General features: G+C 34.0%; 2 protein-coding genes across 2 annotated transcripts; one reads left to right on the forward strand and one right to left on the reverse strand.

Annotated features, from left to right (window-relative positions):
- The first annotated feature begins 444 nt into the window (after positions 1-444).
- On the forward strand, positions 445-10,930 carry LOC132758792 (uncharacterized). Its single transcript, XM_060750489.1, has 8 exons — positions 445-627; positions 3,575-3,674; positions 4,254-4,420; positions 5,490-5,754; positions 6,457-6,599; positions 6,971-7,166; positions 8,926-9,266; positions 10,448-10,930. The coding sequence occupies exons 1-8, from the start codon at positions 598-600 to the stop codon at positions 10,475-10,477; spliced, it is 1,272 nt and encodes a 423-aa protein (XP_060606472.1). The 5' UTR covers positions 445-597; the 3' UTR covers positions 10,478-10,930.
- Positions 10,931-13,400: 2,470 nt separating this feature from the next.
- On the reverse strand, positions 13,401-15,894 carry LOC132758789 (N66 matrix protein-like). The gene is made up of 6 exons (XM_060750486.1): positions 15,881-15,894; positions 15,259-15,482; positions 14,896-14,985; positions 14,629-14,733; positions 13,978-14,040; positions 13,401-13,684 (listed from the first exon to the last, which is right to left on the reverse strand). The coding sequence occupies exons 1-6, from the start codon at positions 15,892-15,894 to the stop codon at positions 13,401-13,403; spliced, it is 780 nt and encodes a 259-aa protein (XP_060606469.1).
- Positions 15,895-20,212: the final 4,318 nt, after the last annotated feature.

Genomic DNA, 20,212 nt, shown 5'->3' on the forward strand with positions numbered 1-20,212 from the left:
ATCTTTACGTTAAGAACCGCCTAGGAATCACAAGGTTTGGATTGTTTTCTTGGATGTCCTGTTGATGTGGGCATCCAATTTAAGGGTTTCTGATATATCCATGTCTAGGTATTTAGCTGAAGTAACCGATTCTGATAGGACTCCATGAAGGTAGTAATGGTTTGGGGTAGGATGTTTCCTTTTTTTTGACACTTGCAGGTCAACTCCACTCCAACTCACACTTTTCTATTGTTTTAGAAATTAGATATTTAGATAATGATTTAGGTTATTAACTTTATTGATATTTCTTCTATTAAAGTTTTTTTTTCTGTATAGAATAAACTTACAATATAGAATTTGTCGTTCCATATGAACGGCACTACATAATTATACCCCGATATCAAATGCTACATTCTTTTCGTGTAAAGCTCTTTTTTCGTGTTTCTAGTCATCTGGATGCCTACAGAGTTGTCGACCTTTTATTTACATTGGTGACATATATTTTATTCTTAAATTTAGAGCTTAGTCGGTTTATACATCCAGTTTTTTTACGAAAATTGCCGAATAATATAAAGTTACAATCAAAGACGATTTCCTCAAAGTAAATAGCTGAATACGATGAATAAAAAACAAGAAATAAGAGAAAAGGTTTGTACATACTTAATGGTTTCGGATAGTATAAAATTTCGGATATAATTTTTCGATATCCGGACAATTCCCCTTCCGGACGATTCCCCTCCCAGTAAATTTGAATGTTTTTTCACAACTCGGACATTTCCCCTCCCGTTATTTTTTTTACGGCGGACAATTCCACTCCCCTTAATTTTACAGGGCGGACAATTCCCCTCCCGTTATTTTAGCAGAGCGGACAATTCCCCTCCCGCTGTTGTCAGAGCGGACAATTTCCCTCCCGTGGCTGTTGAACATATATATGTTATAATATTGTTTATTTTAAAGGTATTTTTAATGGACTTTAAATACATTTTGCTTGTCTATATTGACATGAATATAAAAATAAAAACGCATTTTTTTGTTAAAATAATCTTTATTTCGTCAATACATTTCTGCAGCGGTAAAATAATTGTAAATTATTGGTTTTACAATCAAGGACACATTTAATTAAGGGCAGCATTGATTAAAGATTTTTTATTGACAGTTTGTTCATCTTTAGCAGCGGTGGCAATGATTAAAGGCGGTTTAATGTCACCTTTGTGAAATAATGATTCTAAAAAGTTCCGATCTTTAACAGTTGTTGTTAAGAGTAAAAATTGTCATCTTTAATAAGAATGGTTATAGATTTTTTATACGCAATGGCGGCTATGGTTAAGGGTCGTATAATGTCACGTTCTGCTCTGTGAAAAGACGGGAGGGGAATTGTCCGCTCTGCCAAAATAACGGGAGGGGAATTGTCCGTCATATAAAATTAATGGGAGGGGAAAAGTCCACCCTATCAAAATAACGAGAGGGGAAATGTCCGGGTTGTGAAAATAATATGGAAGGGGAATCGTCCGGGAGGGGGATTGTCCGGGATTCTAATTTTTCAGGCATAGCCTTAGGAATCCCAGCACGCAGCTTTGCAAACATTGGAACAAAAGAAATGTCTGATTTTAAACATAAAATGTATTTTTTTAACATTTTCTTTTAACACACATAAGTTTATTTCCAAAGGCACTAATATCTCTCTTCCAGTGGAATCCTATAAGCATAATGTCAAACCTCTCGCAGGGACATGTGGAATCCACTATAATGTCAAACCCCTCGCAGGGACATGTGGAATCCACTATAATGTCAAACCCCTCGCAGGGACATGTGGAATCCAACTATAATGTCAAACCTCTCGCAGGGACATGTGGAATCACATATAAATGTCAAACCTCTCGCAGGGACATGTGGAATCCACTATAATGTCAAACCCTCGCAGGGACATGTGGAATCCACTATAATGTCAACCTCTCGCAGGGACATGTGGAATCCACTATAATGTCATGAAACCCCTCGCAGGGACATGTGGAATCCACTATAATGTCAAAACCCTCGCAGGGACATGTGGAATCCACTATTAATGTCAAACCCTCGCTAGGGACATGTGGAATCCACTAATAATGTCAAACCCTCGCAGGGGACATGTGGAATCCACTATAATGTCAAACCCCTCGCAGGGACATGTGGAATCCACTATAATGTCAAACCTCTCGCAGGGACATGTGGAATCCACTATAATGTCAAACCCCTCGCAGGGACGTAAGCATTACTTACGTCTTCATCCCATAAGGCATCAAAAAGCTTTCATCATTTTCCCTGTCCTTTGCCAGATGCTTAGCTTGTCCCCATGTGCCGCTAGGTTGTCCGAAGTCTTCCTGGCTTCCTTTTTCCTGATGGTGTCTAGTGTAATGTTGTTTTAGAAATCTTCTCACTGGGCATTCTTAGCAAATGATCTATGCATCTCAAGCGTGGCTATTTAATCTTGGTAAAGGTGCTCTGACATTTGCTTAACCGCAACAGACATAGACATACTATCAGTGTTTTTTCTAACTTTATTGGGAAGAGGCCTTAGCCTCTTGATTTTGGGAAAAATTATCGCTAAAATTGCTGATTTGGGAAGTAAAAAAACTGGTTTAAGTTCAGATTTTTGGGAAAACTTCATGATTTTAAAGAAAATTTCAATTGGGAAGAGGTCTTTTTTCGGAGTCTGTTATATAAGTAGGAAAATCACTGACTATTGATATAATGTAAACATAATCAAGGAATATTAAGATATGATAGAAATGATTGGACATGCCAAAGGTAAACAAGTTTAAAAGGTTTTCTGCCTGGGAAAGTTTTAATAACTTAATGATATCTAATTTGACTGTTTTCAAAATTGTTTGGGAAAAAAATGCTTGTATCTAGAATATAGTTGACAATTTAATCGATCAATAGAAGAAAGTCTTTGGAGACTGGTGACCATTAAAGACAGGAAACCAGAAAGTGTCCATTAGTAGGACACCTGGATCATCCAGATACAGATACTGTACAAGATTTCCCTTGCAAACGTTTTGATGATACTCAGACTACAATACTATTTTCATGTTTACATTTAATTTTTTTAATGTTTTAATTGCACTCGAGTATTCTTTCATATTCTCATTTAAAACTACATGTACCATATCTGCACGAAGTATAGAGTTTGTTAATTTATTCTAAATAAATTTACAAGGTTGATTAACCAATCAAGTATGGTTTACAGATCACATGCTACTCCATGTACCAAAACAGGTCATGTGCTCCTCCATGCCTCAAAAATTAAACACATATGTCTAGAAGAAATTAGTTGTTAGGGATTATAGAATGACATTATAAGAGTTACTTGTTGCAATAAATGAATAGGATGAAGCAACATGAAAAATTTATATGCAAATGATACGATGATTTATTATTATATGAAATACACATACTATAAAACAAATTGACAAAAGTACAGGGGACATATAAAGACACAATACATAAGACATATGTACAAACAATACATTTAACATGTCAGTAACTACCCTCATGACATACATGATACATCCATGATCCCATATATATATATTACTATATCTTCTGTATCTTAAAGGTTAAAGAAATCAAACAACGTCAGCAAAACTGGATGAAACAGAGAGCAGAAAGTCATGGAAACAGTCCAGGCAGAGAAACTTCCAGCATTGCTAAATCAGGTAGTAACTGGATTTTTGTATATCCATTAGTAAATCGCCCCTTATTTCCTTGGATTTACAATAAACTTCTACAATGTGCATGAGTGGTTCAATAACTCAAGGTGTGAGCATTAATTAGGGATGGTCATTTTATTAAACAATATACGGTATTTATTTTATACTTAATATATTTTCACATAGCATTGCATATTTAAAACATCAAGGGAAATTTCATATAGCATTGCATATTTAAAACATCAAGGGAAATTCTAATGAGAGTTTTACATGAAGTTTATTTAATTTATATAAATAAAAAAAGATATTACTACAATATTGAATGGTTTCACTTTTGAAATAAAGTTTTATAAGGACAATTCCTTGGTTTTTAAACATTTTAGAAGTTACTTCAGAACTCATATGTATATATTTTACTTGAATTTTAAAGTAGGAGACTTAAGCTTTTGTCAGACTTAAATATTTCTTTAATGACCTGAATAACCAAATGCTTACACACTTATCCTTCAAATGTCTTTTACATTTAAAATGTAAATGAAAATTACATTTTATTGTGGTAATCAATATCTGTGGTCTTTTTTACAGCAGGGACTCAACAAAAAGTAACAACTAAATCGCAAAGTGCTTCGTACCATGAGAAACCATCAGAAACTGATACACAATCACTGGTCAAAAACTTGATGTCATCAAACAAATCAAAGGCAAAGTTTCAAAATTGGTTGAAGGCAAAAGAGTCAGGAGGAAACATTGAGGTATAAATTGCAATTTATTTCTCACTCTCTATGTTGTAAACTCATACCCAATGATAATCCAGTGTTAAAATCTTATGTTCCATCCCAAGATTCAAATTATCAAATAAATATTTTTCATTGTTAAATAATAATGTTCATGCAAACCATTTTTTTACTCATGTAACCCAATTTTTACACAAGTTGAATTCAGTTATTTTCTTGAGATGCAATTTAAATATTTCACAGGATCAAACCAATAATGCATCATATAAGATTTGAATTATACAAAATAAATGTTGGATATGGAACTATAATATTAATTATAGAATTTTGCATTTTACTTTTGAATTAAATGCCATAGTGATAAAAAACAAAACAAAATTAATAATTATATCATATGCGAACAATTTGTTCAAATATAGGCCTTAAAGTATTACCTATTGTTTTAAATTGTCAAAAATATCCATTTTCTATTTTACAACAGTACATGTATATAAATGTACATATATTTAGCATAATGTGCTGATCTGAAGGACTTAAACCTAGGACCTTAGTTTTGTAGCCCTGCTGGCTGAGCTAACCAACCACTGACACATTTTCTCCCCAATTCCTTAATAATTCTACATATGAGCCGCGTCATGACAAAACCAACATAATGGGTTTGCTACCAGCATGGATCCAGACCAGCCTGCGCATCAGTGCAGTCTGATCAGGATCCATGCTGTTCGCTATCAGTTTCTCTACTTGTTATAGGGTTTGTAAGCGAACAGCATGGATCCTGATCAGACTGCGTGGATGCGCAGGCTGGTCTGGATTCATGCTGGTCGCAAACCCACTATGTTGGTTTTGTCATGGTGCTGCTCATACATGTATATGCCCTGATGAAGGCTATTGAATAGCCAAAAGGTAGGTCTTAAATAAAATTATAGAAACCTGACCCACTTTGTTTCGTGTGTTTCACTTACCATATTCTTTTTAATATGTATATGCATAATATAAAAATATATAATAATACATATCTAATTTGACTTGATGTCTTAAGAAATTCAACTGCTTTAACATCAATAAATAATGAAGTTTATAATTTTAGGTGTATGACACCCCACCCAGAGATATGAACCATAACAGCAATCTATATAATAGTGATAAATACTCTGACAATCTTTACAATGACCAGCCATACAGGGACCATAAAGGTTCGGCCAGTGTTAATGTATTACGTGTTCCAAGTACAAGGTCACCAGAGTTTGCTACCCCTGATCCCAGTTGGAATAGTGATGATGAAACAGGGGAGATTACTGCAGCACAGTTGCTATCACCTGATGACTTTGATTCAAGGGCTGATGATATAATAGGTAGTGTTTTAATTATCAAATAATCAATACCTTCACGTGGCTGTACAGTCAATTTCTTTACCATTTAACTCTCATTGTCATTATATGCAAGGTCTAATTTTTTGGCTCTGTTTAAAGTCACACCAACAAACGGTGTTCAGGCAACTTTACTAATTCGGCGCCAATCAATGCATTATTTTATGCATCACATTAAGCTGAAACTGCTGAAACCGAAAGTGATTAATCATTGCTCTTAGTGTATTTTAAACAGTATTCTATTTACACAAAAGAATATGCATATACATTACAACGATAGAAAGTACATATATCCTAAATCATCTATTTTTATACATGTCACATGTGATATAACCATTAAAAATGTGATATGCCAATATTAATTTGGAAACTAATAAGGCACAATATTGCTTGAAATCAGATATAGCAGCATTTATTTGTTGATGTTGTGTTAGAATCAGAATAATACATCCCTAGCAGTGATTTTTATCACTTAAATTATACATGTGAAATCACTCTTTGTCATTGGATGTGCAGTATTATATAATTCCTTGCATCTGAACTTGACTCAGTGATTTTATTTAGTAATTAAATAACTGATGATGATATATTATTTCTTTCATAGCAAGTACAAGTATAAACTTTATAGAGGCAACATATTGGCAGAATGACCAGTGATTTATTTATTATTTTTCTCCTGTTTTATAGCAAGAGTGAAAGGTGATCTGGCACAAACAAACAGTGATTACAAGAGAAACTCTCATATAGATTACACTTATGAAACCTCCGTGGATAAACCAGCTGAACAAGAATTGTCCAGTCATGTGTGTCCAACTTGTGAAAAACTAATGGTAATGTATATAGTAAAGAAATGTAATTGAACAGGTCAACATATTACTGGTTAAATGTCTTTCTTTGTCATATCTTAACAAGAATGCTAAACATATGCGTACATATTACAAAAACACATGTACATATATTAGCCAAGTTTATGTTATTTCTTCTCTTTTTGTGGTAAAAATGTATTTCTCATTCCCATCATAAAAACAGTATTTATATTATTGTAAATAGAAAACCGTTATTCACATATCACAAAAATAAATGCAAGACAAAAGCACATTTACTCCAATTTATTTGATACCAGCTTCAAAAATGATTTTTTTTTTATAATTTTTAACAACAACTAAGATGTCTTACCAGTTATATTTATATTTCATTGTAGATGCCACCAAATGCAAGCCCGATGTTATTAATACCCTGTGGTCATACATTATGTAGCACATGCAGTAAGAAGACTAAATTTTGTGCAATATGTGGCTGTGCTGTTCAGTCCAGCACGCTGAATATTATGCTGCAACAAATAATTACCAACTTTCATACCAAACAGACACATAGACAGACAACTAGAAAATCAACAGGTTTGTAAAAGAAAGAAAATCATTTAAATATATCTATTATTATCCGTATTTATCATTTTGTATTCTTCTATAATTTGACTGTTTCGGATTATTTGGAATTTTACATGCTAAGATGTTTCAATTTCAAGTTAAAATATTCAGATTGAACTTTAGCTTGTGCTTCAGCTATATCAGAGTTATGATAATTCATTTTGTCTTTAACCCTGTGTAACTGTGAGCCAATTATCAAAATCTTTATCATAAAATGTAGGATTTGGAACTCTCATTAAAATCTCTTCATCTTCTTTCCCATTTCATAATAATTGTGGGGTGGCCGTGGCCGAGTGGTTAAGGGCAAACTTCTTGCCCCTCACTCCTATGGGCTTAAATCCCGACAGGGACTTTGGAATATTTCATGTGAGGAGGCTATCCAGATAGCTATAGGAAATGTCAGTGTTTCTACTCGGGTGCCTGTTCATGCCTGAAATAATGCACGGAAAGGCACCTGAGGTCTTCCTCCACCAGTTAAACTGTGTTCATGTGACTTAAAACTGAATCAAACAAACAAACAAATAATAATTATCATATTCTAGTGAGGGAAACTTGTTAAACCTGTTTGTAAACCTAGGGGAGTTGTATGGGCATATTTATAGTTTATAAATCATTATTTTGATGTTAAATTTGCAATTTAAGTTTGAACTGTACCTGCTTTAGCCTTTACCATTTTCAAATTTAGTAGAAAACAAGGGGTTATAATAGAATGGAACTTTGGAGGCTTTTTATTTGTATCTTGTGTAAGAGATCAGACAAAAATTTTACATTCCACTGAAATTGCTAAAAGGTATAAACTATATCTTGTAAATAATTCTATGAAATTTTTCAACAGTAAAATAACATTGTTTCCATAATATTTTGGTATATTCTTGAAAGATCTGTTACATAAAATGTCTCTGTTTCAGAACAAAATAATATGCAGTCATTTTAAGTATCATTTTATCCATTTAGCAATAATTTTGTGCATTTAAAGCAATATGTTACAATACAATTCTTACAAGCATTTTAGAAATATTCTTTTTTTAAAAAAATACTAACAATAAAAATAATAATTTTAGCAGCAGATATATAGCTTAATGCACTTTATGATAAAATGTTCTCTAAACAATCATGGCCTTTTTTAAGCTTTTAACATGTGACATGCAAATTTTGTGTGTCAAATGAGCTTGATTTCATCAGTCATATTTGCATTGTGTCATACCCGGTAATCGTAGTCTTGCAATTGTTAGCACAGTGGCATTCTTTGTTTTCATATAAAGTAAATAGAGGAGAGGATATGCTCTAACCATTGCCACCTATAGCTCTTTAAATGTGCAGCTGAGATAGCATTGTTGTGAATAATTTATAGGAATGATCTTTTTACAATTTGTCATTTATTTTTTTAGCTCTACAGATAAATCTTTTGTACTTAACAAACCCTTAGATTGGCTTGCACTTTGTCAAAATATTGCATGGTAATTCAATTCACATGAACTATTGCAAACAACATCAGCATCATAATTGTAGTTGTCTAACTAAGACACATAACTCTAGCATTGATTTTTACTGACTTGTTCCCCTTGATACACTTAATGACTGGTGTTGTTGTATTATTAGTACTTGCAATTCTCAAGAGATTTGTCTGTGTGAAAGCCCTTGTTTGCCTTGACGCAACTCTTTTCCATACTGTATTCCATTTTATTCATACTGTTTTGTTAAGCTTTTGTAGATGTGTTGCATTTTTCAGTTTCAAGTTCAGTTCATAGAAAAAATTACCAGGAAGAGTACCAGAATTTGATGACTAGGCAAGAGATTTTGCGGGAAGAATCTGAAAATATTTCCAGAAATGTTCAGAAACTTACACGGAAACTGAATCAAGACAAGCACCAGGTGGCCAGCATACAGAAGAAAGAGGAGGAAATAGAATTGGAGATTGAAGAGCTTCAAATGAAGCTAAAGCAATTAACTGAGCACAAGACAGAATATGAGAAGAATTGCTACACACATGAAATAGAAGTTAAACAAGAAAAGAATAGATTGGTGTTAGTGCAAGATTCATTAACGTCTGTAGAACAACAAATTGAAAAAGTACGTAATGAATGTTTTCCTATATACTTATCATTGTTATACCTACTTTCTCTTGTGAGTTATATTTAAAACAGTTTTAGTTAACATCAGGCATGATCTATTTAGAAGCCTTCATATATGCCTTAGAATGTCACTGAGTGAGAAAAATGTGCAGCTTTGCTTATAATTAAACCCAGAACCTTCTGACTTTCTTTCTGCAGCTCTACGGACTGGGGGCTCTGGCTGCTTACACATTTTCTCCCCGAACTGGTGGAAAGTTTTTTTACTGTGACATCTTGATTTTTGTGCTTTGGCAGTTCTACTCAAAATCCATGTACGTGCTTTGGCAGTTCTACTCAAAACCTATGTATGTGCTTTGGCAGTTCTACTCAAAACCAATGTATGTGCTTTGGCAGTTCTACTCAAAACCCATTTATGTGCTTTGGCAGTTCTACTCAAAACCTATGTATGTACTTGGGCAGTTCTACTCAAAACCCATGTTGACAATTAAGCACTGCTAACAATGATAGCGCCAAAAACGACTATATATAAGAATTGGCGTAGTAATACAAAATACTATGGAACCTGTCAAGCATGAAATTAACCTTTAACCTAACAAGGACCAATCAAAAGGCCTGTTATATATCCATAATTAAAAGATTTTATTTAGCAACAAAATGCTTCAGATGAGCAAATAGCAAATGTGGTTAAGGGGACATAATGACACAAAGAGTTAAGATTAAAATCAAACAAGGTTGACAGAGTTACCTTTCTTGGAAAAATATCAAAAACCTTAAACAGCACTTGGTTACACTTTTTCATGGGTTCTTATATTCAAAACAAGTATTAAATAACATCAGACTAAATATGCTTTTGTTGCATCATAAATTCATTGATAGACCTATCAACAAAAAACATGGACACTCTATAAGTGCCTCATGAATAATAATGTTTTTGCAGTATGCACTGAAAATATGTTTGGACACTCTGGTATACTGTCTTTTTGACTTGTTCAAATATCACATGTTAACAAATGTAGTGTTTATCATATAAAAATCAATATAACTGTAGCAGGATCAAAGAGCACATGCTGGTTATAAATTATTAATTGGGAAAACACGCAAATATAACAGTAGGTGTATTCCGAGAAAAATAAAAGCATTAAAGACTTTATGTACATGTATTTTATTTTATACTTTCAGGTAAAACTCCTAGCAGAAAGTGGATTTTGATAAAGCGGAGAGTGATTTCTGATATTGATAGAAAAGCACATACAACAGCTGACTTTCTTGACGAAAATATGAGCCGCGTCACGACAAAACCAACATAATGGGTTTGCGACCAGCATGGATCCAGACCAGCCTGCGCATCCGCGCAGTCTGATCAGGATCCATGCTGTTCGCTTACAAACCCTATAACAAGTAAAGAAACTGAAACAAACAAAAAATATTTTATTTAAGGTAGGCAGAAGCATATGAGCATGATTTTACTTATTAATATTTGAAAATTGATCAAAACTCTAGTATAAATTTTTCATCTAAGTAGAGGTATAGGAGTAAAATGTTATAGGAGCAAAGATAAAAGTGTTCAATTATAAAATTCTATATTTACAAATTTTATTGATTCATTGTATTATCATTATTCATTGATGTCATGTGATAAATTTTTTCTATTTGTTGAATAAATTGAAGGTTTTAGATTAAGGAATGGTGTTGTTCTGTATCTGTTCTCTGTGTTTATCTATATATAAGTCTTGTCCTTAAACATTAAAATTTGTCCTTTATCATTTGCATGTCCTTCCACTAAACTCAATAGGGAAAACATCAGATTTGCAATCCAGAGGTCACTTATTTGACCCTTGGGTGAGGTGCACATGTAATTTGTCAGTGATAATTGGTTTAAATCATTTGTGATCACCCCTATTTAAAAAAATCTTGTAGGATTAGTAGTCGGTCATAGATAAAATAGTGATAAGTAATCACTGGTTAGTTTTAATCCCAGAAAGCCAGTTAGGTGGATTGACCACAAAGATAGGACATGAAATGTGTAATATGACCATGAAAAAGAAAACAGACTTTAACATAGATGATTTTCTACGTCATATGCAACATACAACATCATTTATGGTATTTCTTTTATCACTTTTATTATGTGGACAATTATCTGCATTGTATCAAACATCAGAAATCTTGCATCATCTGTGTAATGTCCTACATCATCTGTGTTATGTCCTCTACGTCACCTGTGTTATGTCATACATCAATGTGTTATGTCCTACATCACCTGTGTTATGTCCTATGTCACCTGTGTTATGTCCTACATCACCTGTGTTATATCATACATCATCTGTGTTATGTCCTACATCACCTGTGTTATGTCCTACATCACCTGTGTTATGTCCTATGTCACCTGTGTTATGTCCTACATCACCTGTGTTATATCATACATCATCTGTGTTATGTCCTACATCACCTGTGTTATGTCCTACATCACCTGTGTTATGTCCTATGTCACCTGTGTTATGTCCTACATCACCTATGTTATATCATACATCATCTGTGTTATGTCCTACATCACCTGTGTTATGTCCTACATCACCTGTGTTATGTCATACATCAATGTGTTATGTCCTACATCACCTGTGTTATGTCTAGAGGTGTAACGATTCATCGATGCATCGCGATCTGTCTTGTCCCCGATGTATGCATCGTAATGAAATTACAAATTCCAATATATTGCGATGCAATACATATTTCACCTCCCGATGTATCGATTCAGCGGGAAGGTATCGCAATACACTAACAATATCTTCCAGGAATATAAGGACAAACGTATTTTTTGAAAGACTGAAGAAAGAAAAATAGCTCGGATGAAAACAATAAACAAGCGCGACTATTATCGTACCATCGTTGTCATCTCGTTTCCCCATGTCCGCAATCATTTAACGGTTACTAACCAAGTTTAATCAATTCCATGTAAATGGGCTGGTGTTCTTTGAACTTGTTTATAATAAAAACATAATTAGAGATCTGTGTAATTTCAAGAAAAAACAACCAACAAACATGAATTTTATTTTGTAGCACTTAAATGTCGGATTAAAATAGTGATGATGACAACATCCCCATGTGATATTCGTCACGTATTTATACTTTCTTTTCCGTTGACATCATTTTCCCGTAAAAACAACAAAGCAAACAACTGCAAAATATGTAGACGGGGAAATTACAGTCAATCCTCCCTGGTCATATAAGTCACGAGTTTTGTGAAAATTGTAGTTTTTGGGGAACCATGAGACAGTGTTGTATAATGTGGAAGACCGGACGTGGAGTGTTTGCAAAATCAAAATAAAATACTCTTGGGTTGAGCACAAATCTTTCGAGAAAACTGAGACTGAAACTTATAAACTGTCATTTTCACAGTTGTTGACCTAATTGTAGATCACTTGTTACTATTTTTTTCACAAGAAAAATCTTTAGCGGTGTATTGTAAGACTGAAATTGTTAAACTGCCATATTTACAGTAGTGGACTTTAGTGTTAGAATAGCTAGTAGATATCAATTTGCTTCTATGGTTTAATTAAAAATAGTAAAATACCTTTAATTTCAAGTAATCAGAAAAGTAAATTGTTAAAAGATCAAAACTGGAAACCAAGTTATAACAACAAGTTAAAAGAGTTTATTTTTTTGTTATTGTAATAGTTTTATATTATATTCGTAATTATTCTGTAAACAAATAGCCAATTTTTATATACTAAGTCTAAAAGTCAGTATCGTGATACGTATCGCATCGCAACATAAGAATCGCAATATGCATCGCATTTCTTCAAAGTATGCAATACATATCGTGAATCGCATCGTTTTTAAAAACAAATATCGTGATATGTATCGTGACAGAAAAAAATGGCAATGCACAGCCCTAGTTATGTCCTATGTCACCTGTGTTATGTCCTACATCACCTGTGTTATATCATACATCCTCTGTGTTATGTCCTACATCACCTGTGTTATGTCCTACATCACCTCTGTTATGTCCTATGTCACCTGTGTTATGTCCTACATCACCTGTGTTATATCATACATCATCTGTGTTATGTCCTACATCACCTGTGTTATGTCCTACATCACCTGTGTTATGTCCTACATCACCTATGTTATATCATACATCATCTGTCTTATGTCCAACGTCATCTGTGTTATGTCCTACATCTTCTGTGTTATGTCCTACATCATCTGTGTTATGTCCTACATCACCTGTGTTATGTCCTACACCACCTCTGTTATGTTCTACATCACCTGTGTTATATCCTACATCACCTCTGTTATGTCCTACATCACCTGTGTTATATCCTACATCACCTATGTTATGTCCTACATCACCTGTGTTATGTCCTACATCACCTGTGTTATGTCTTATGTCACCTGTGTTATGTCCTACATCACCTGTGTTATGTCATACATCAATGTGTTATGTCCATCATCTATGTTTTGTCCTACATCACCTGTGTTATATCATACATCAATGTGTTATGTCCTACATCACCTATGTTATGTCCTATGTCACCTGTGTGTTATGTCCTACCATCACCTGTGTTATATCATACATCATCTGTGTTATGTCCTACATCACCTGTGTTTATGTCCTACATCACCTGTGTTATGTCCTATGTCACCTGTGTTATGTCCTACATCACCTGTGTTATATCATACATCATCTGTGTTATGTCCTACATCACCTGTGTTATGTCCTACATCACCTGTGTTATGTCCTATGTCACCTGTGTTATGTCCTACATCACCTATGTTATATCATACATCATCTGTGTTATGTCCTACATCACCTGTGTTATGTCCTACATCACCTGTGTTATGTCATACATCAATGTGTTATGTCCTACATCACCTGTGTTATGTCATACATCAATGTGTTATGTCCTACATCACCTGTGTTATGTCCTATGTCACCTGTGTTATGTCCTACATCACCTGTGTTATATCATACATCATCTGTGTTATGTCCTACATCACCTGTGTTATGTCCTACATCACCTGTGTTATGTCCTATGTCACCTGTGTTATGGTCCTACCTCACCTATGTTATATCATACATCACCTGTGTTATGTCCTACATCACCTGTGTTATGTCCTATGTCACATGTGTTATGTCCTACATCACCTATGTTATATCATACATCATCTGTGTTATGTCCTACATCACCTGTGTTATGTCCTACATCACCTGTGTTATGTCCTACATCACCTGTGTTATGTCATACATCAATGTTGTTATGTCCTACATCACCTGTGTTAGGTCCTATGTCACCTGTGTTATGTCCTACATCACCTGTGTTTTATCCTACATCACCTGTGTTTATGTCCTACATCACCTGTGTTATATCCTACATCACCTATGTTATGTCCTACATCACCTGTGTTATGTCCTACATCACCTGTGTTATGTCCTTTGTCACCTGTGTTATGTCCTACATCACCTGTGTTATGTCATACATCATCTGTGTTATGTCCATCATCTATGTTTCGTCCTACATCACCTGTGTTATATCATACATCAATGTGTTATAGTCCTACATCACCTGTGTTATGTCCTGTGTCACCTGTGTTTTATGTCCTACATCACCTGTGTTATATCATACAATCATCTGTGTTATGTCCTACATCACCTGTGTTATGTCCTACATCACCTGTGTTATGTCCTATGTCACCTGTGTTATGTCCTACATCACCTGTGTTATATCATACATCATCTGTGTTATGTCCTACATCACCTGTGTTATGTCCTACATCACCTGTGTTATGTCCTATGTCACCTGTGTTATGTCCTACATCACCTGTGTTATATCATACATCATCTGTCTTATGTCCAACGTCATCTGTGTTATGTCCTACATCTTCTGTGTTATATCCTACATCATCTGTGTTATGTCCTACATCACCTATGTTATGTCCTACATCACCTCTGTTATGTCCTACATCACCTGTGTTTTATCCTACATCACCTGTGTTATATCCTACATCACCTGTGTTATGTCCTACATCACCTCTGTTATGTCCTACATCACCTGTGTTATATCCTAAATCACCTATGTTATGTCCTACATCACCTGTGTTATATCCTACATCACCTGTGTTATGTACTTCATCACCTATGCTATGTCCTACATCACCTCTGTTATGTCCTACATCACCTCTGTTATGTTCTACATCATCTTTGTTATGTCCTCTACGTCACCTGTGTTATGTCCTTTATCATGTATGTAATGTCCTACATCACCTCTGTTATGTCCTACATCACCTGTGTTATGTTCTACATCATCTATGTTATGTCCTCTACGTCACCTGTGCTATTTTCTTTATCATGTATGTTTTGTTCTACATATATGTCTTATGTCCTATCTCACCTATGTTTTGTCCGACACCATTTGTGTTATGTCCCTCATCATCTGTGTTATGTCTATCATATGATCACATGTTTTATGTACAACATCACATGTGTTATGTCATATGTCATCAGTTATTTGTCCTACATTATCTGTGATATCTCCTACAACATATGTGTTATATCCTTCACCAATCAATGTTGTGTCTGTTACATTCTTAATCATCTCTGTTATGATTCACCTTATCTCTGGCATGCTTTACACCGTCTATGTTATTTTCTTCATCGTTTTGTCATGTCCTATATCATCTACATTTTGCTGTATATCATCTGTTACGTTTTACATAATCCAAACCATATCAAAAGAAAATTACAAATCTTTGACAGGTAAATTTCTTCAAAACGAACTTGTTGCCTAGTTTCTAAATTCAAATGTTTTATGAAAGTGCAATGCAATAGCTCTTACACCGATGCGTTTTGTCCAAATGCGAAACAGTTCCCCTTGTGTTTACTCGTGAAACTACAGACAGTTGCACAATCAATTATTTGTATACTCTCTTTCCATTTGAAGAAAATGTAAATAAAATGTGTTGGAACAAAGCCAGAAATTTAAAATTGGTCAGAAAGTGTACAGCTGATGCATGTGATTTTTTATGTAATCGTACTTATTTTTGTACTATTTTTATTGACGACACACAAACTAAATCGTGTCATTTCTCAGTAATTTATGCATCTTATTTAAAATCATATAAGACGATATCTTTAATGTCCTATATAATGTAAAGGAGTTTCGAAAACAAAGTTCCGGTTAAATTTCTCGGATTTTTGAGACAGACCTGTGATCCGTGCTTCCACCCATTAAACACTTAACAATAGTTAACACTGCTTTTAAAATTTCGTAAGTTCTCTAGCGAACAGATTATAAAACAAAAGAATTATCCATGATATAAATGATATACACTTTGTCTAAAATAACAAGACCACTAATGACAATGACAATGTATTTATTCGTAATATAAGGCCTTCAGCCCAAAATACAATCAGATTTTCAATATAACAAAGAGTGAGATATAAATATATATAATAAACATAATTATGAGTATATCTACAAGTAATAAGTATAATGGTAATATTGAATATTTAAGTTGAAATAAGGTAATATTAATTAAACATATAATGTACAAATGCCAATATGATTAATATCAGTGTTGAAGAGGTAACTATTACTTTAGATATAATATTTAAACATAAGGTATGGTTACATAAAGAAACGGTCGTTTCAACAAATGGAGTAACTGAAATACATGGCACATAAATATAAATTATAAACATTACAATACACAGTCATGTTTAAATTTGTTCAGTTATTTGAAGTTTTCTTAAATTATTTGCTTCATAGATAAATATTGCAATTTTTTTAAATATTGTCTTCCGTTGTTTCTGACATTTTTGTATTGAAGCGTTAATTACTGTTAAAATCACATTCCAATTACAAAAGTTTAAGTGTTTGCGCCTAAGGTCGTTGTACTGCTGACAGTCAATCAAAAAAATGCACTTCATTTTCAACAACATACACATTACGTTTAAGACAAAATGAACAAAATCTAAATTCTCTGTCAATATTTAAGTGCCTTCCTGTTTCAATTTTCAAGTCATGGCCACTGCATCTAACATTTGCTAATGCGCGTTTATATGCATAAGGCATACTCAGTGACAAATAACATTCGTCAGAAATAGATGTTTTATAAATTCTGTAACTGATCGCTTTTGGTGATGAATTAATGTCAGACATTATCTCTTGTCTACAGCAGTCTGAGACTCGTGTCCTAAATACTTGCATGAATGTATTAACATTTCCGACTCCGTTTGCTGTCCATGCGTAACCAAGGCCTAATTGAAATAACATACGTTTAACATGAGTTGCCCATGTGATTCGTCCTTGTTCATCTAAGTTTCTAAGCATAATATAGCATTGTCTTGGTAACCGATATTGTGGCATTTCCGTTAATTTCAGCCAGTACATAACACATTTAGACATATATGTTACACTCATTGGAAGGCGTCCGCATTCACTAAGGGCGAAGAAACTTGCAACGTTTTGATTTAAACATGCTATCCTTTTGCAAAATGATATATATATGCACATTTTCGATCTGTCGACATGTGTTATATCCCCAAATCTCTGATGAGTAAGTCAAAATGGGTTTTACCATAGCATCGAATAGTTTGAAAACATCATTAACACTAAAATAACCAAAATGTTTCTGATAAGCATAAATAACATTAGCAGTCTTGGTCGCCTGTATGGCTAGTACATATTTCGTTTTAGTCCGTGAGAGTTTTGGAGTAAAGTATACTCCTAGGTATTTGTAACAACTGACAACTTCTATTTCATTTTCATTATACATCCAATGCTCATATTGTCTTAGTGGGCCGCCATTTCTGAAAACGATAATCTTAAGGCCTCAACAGACGGTAGGATTTTGAAGTACAACACCAATTAAAACTAAGATGTACAGACAAATCTTAATGTGTGAAGGCTACTATTTCTTGATTTCGGAAACCTTATGTCGAGATGTAAGGGATAGGACATGTTCTATTTTGAAAATCTTGTCGAACAATTTTTACAGACCTCCCACAATGACAAGTAACAGATAAGCAAATTATCTCCTGATAATGGATGTAATGAATGAAATTCCAGAACAATTAGGGCTAAAAGGTAAACATAGTAGTAAGATGGGGTAAAAATGATGTTGAAAAACTCTTCAGGAGACCCAAAGTTGTGTTGTGTTCGAATCCCAAATTATTCCGAAAATGATTATGTCACGGTATTGAGTTGTTCTCTTATTACATGAATTTGGGGAGGGGAGGTAGTTTGTAGGCGGCCACATAGCTTAGTCAGTAGAGCCACAGTACCGTATTCCGAGGGTCCCAGGTTTGAGTCTCGGTCAGGCTTCACATTAAAAAAAAATATATATATTTTTTTAATGGAGGTGTTTCAATCATTACTCCTGGCGAAAAAAAAGTATTAAGTGAGTAAAGTATGAAAAGGATCAATGTAAAGGGATCCTTTTTAGGGGAAACCTCAGAAGATTCTTACAGTATAGAATTACCGTCTGAATGCAAGTGTTGTATAGCTTTGAAAATTGTACATCTTATCTCTAATTAGTGTTGTACAACTAAATCCTACCGTCTGTTGAGGCCTTTAGATTTATCAAGGTTTTTATACACATCCTAGTTTCAGCACAATAATTACTTATTTCATTTATTTGTCTTTGGAGATTTATAGCTGTGTCGGCAAAACTGGAGACATCATCAGCAAATAATAAACGATACAGCTCTCCTGAATGTTGTGAGATAGTGATTCCATTTTGACATTTATTATTTAGGTATTTCACAAGGTCATTTATGTAAAGGTTAAAAATGATTGATGACGTCACAAACACCTTGTTTTGTTCCTTTGGCGCATTCAAAGAAATCAGTCAACTCGTTCATCGTAGGCCCTGATACTTTTACACATGACCGGAGTTGAGAATAAATATTCCGGAATAACGTTAGAAATCTGCCTTCAGGGGATATTCCCTTCCTTTCTAAACTTTCCCATATTTTGAAATGTACACAATTGTCAAAGGCCTTAAGAAAGTCAACGTAAAACACATATAATCTTCCTCTTGATTTACTAATATATTTTTGTACTATAGATTGAAGATTAAAAATGTTATCGATAGTGGAATAATTACTCCGAAAACCAGCTTGGCATTCATCTATAATGTTATTCAATTCGGCCTACTTGGTCAAACGATTTGCGAGGATTTTCATAAAAAAATTTACTCAAGCTATTTCCTACAGAAATTGCCCTGTAATTATTCGGATCGGATTTATTTCTTTTCTTGTGTACTGGGGTAACAATGCTTTCTGCCCAGGTAGCTGGGGAATGACCCGTATGTAGTATATTGTTGAATAATTTATTCAAGTATGGTATTGTTAAATACATGTATATAGTACTTTTGAACATTTCTATGCATATCCCATCCACTCCTGTTGCGCAATTAGTTTTCAAGGAATTAACACCTCTGTGACGTCACAATCAAGATCTGTGTCATCTATTCTATCATAAAGACTGTTGAATATATCTTGATTATTTAAAACTTGATTGTTTTCAGAAAAAAGCTCGCTCAAGTATGAAACCCATGTGTTTCCATAATAAAGATCCCGGAAACCAATGTGCATGAAAATTATACTGAAAGAGACACCACATAAAAACTGTATTGGTACCCTCAGTGGATTATGTTCATTGTTCAAATAATATGATTATTGATGTGTTCAATATGAATTTCATAATTCTCATACATGTATCTTTGCATACTAATGAAACACATATAAATGTGAACATATATACGTCAGTGTAAGGTACCAAAACAAGACAGCTTTGGCTTTGTAACACCGCACTTTGAGGTCAAACGCACTTTGGGGTCCGACCCCAACCAAAGTGTTGTAAAATTCACAGTGCACTTTGGGGCCAAACGCACTTTGGGATCGAACTCGAGAAATTGACCCAAAGTGCGTTGATATGC

This window comes from Ruditapes philippinarum, unplaced genomic scaffold (assembly GCF_026571515.1).
Source record: "Ruditapes philippinarum isolate M1 unplaced genomic scaffold, ASM2657151v2 ctg2851_1_1_1_1, whole genome shotgun sequence".
Lineage (NCBI taxonomy): Eukaryota > Metazoa > Mollusca > Bivalvia > Venerida > Veneridae > Ruditapes > Ruditapes philippinarum.

What these genes read in the sequence shown, in the direction of transcription:
- LOC132758792 (XM_060750489.1), top strand. Translation starts at nt 598, where the DNA reads ATGAATAAAAAACAAGAAATAAGAGAAAAG. An exon ending in AACAAGAAATAAGAGAAAAG is followed by an intron (nt 628 to 3,574) that starts GTTTGTACATAC and finishes TGTATCTTAAAG; the next exon opens with GTTAAAGAAATCAAACAACG. An exon ending in AGTCAGGAGGAAACATTGAG is followed by an intron (nt 4,421 to 5,489) that starts GTATAAATTGCA and finishes TTATAATTTTAG; the next exon opens with GTGTATGACACCCCACCCAG.
- LOC132758789 (XM_060750486.1), bottom strand. An exon ending in AGGACATAACACAGATGATT is followed by an intron (nt 14,734 to 14,895) that starts GTATGATATAAC and finishes GACATAACACAG; the next exon opens with GTGATGTAGGACATAACACA. An exon ending in TGATGTAGGATATAACACAG is followed by an intron (nt 14,041 to 14,628) that starts GTGATGTAGGAC and finishes GATATAACATAG; the next exon opens with GTGATGTAGGACATAACACA.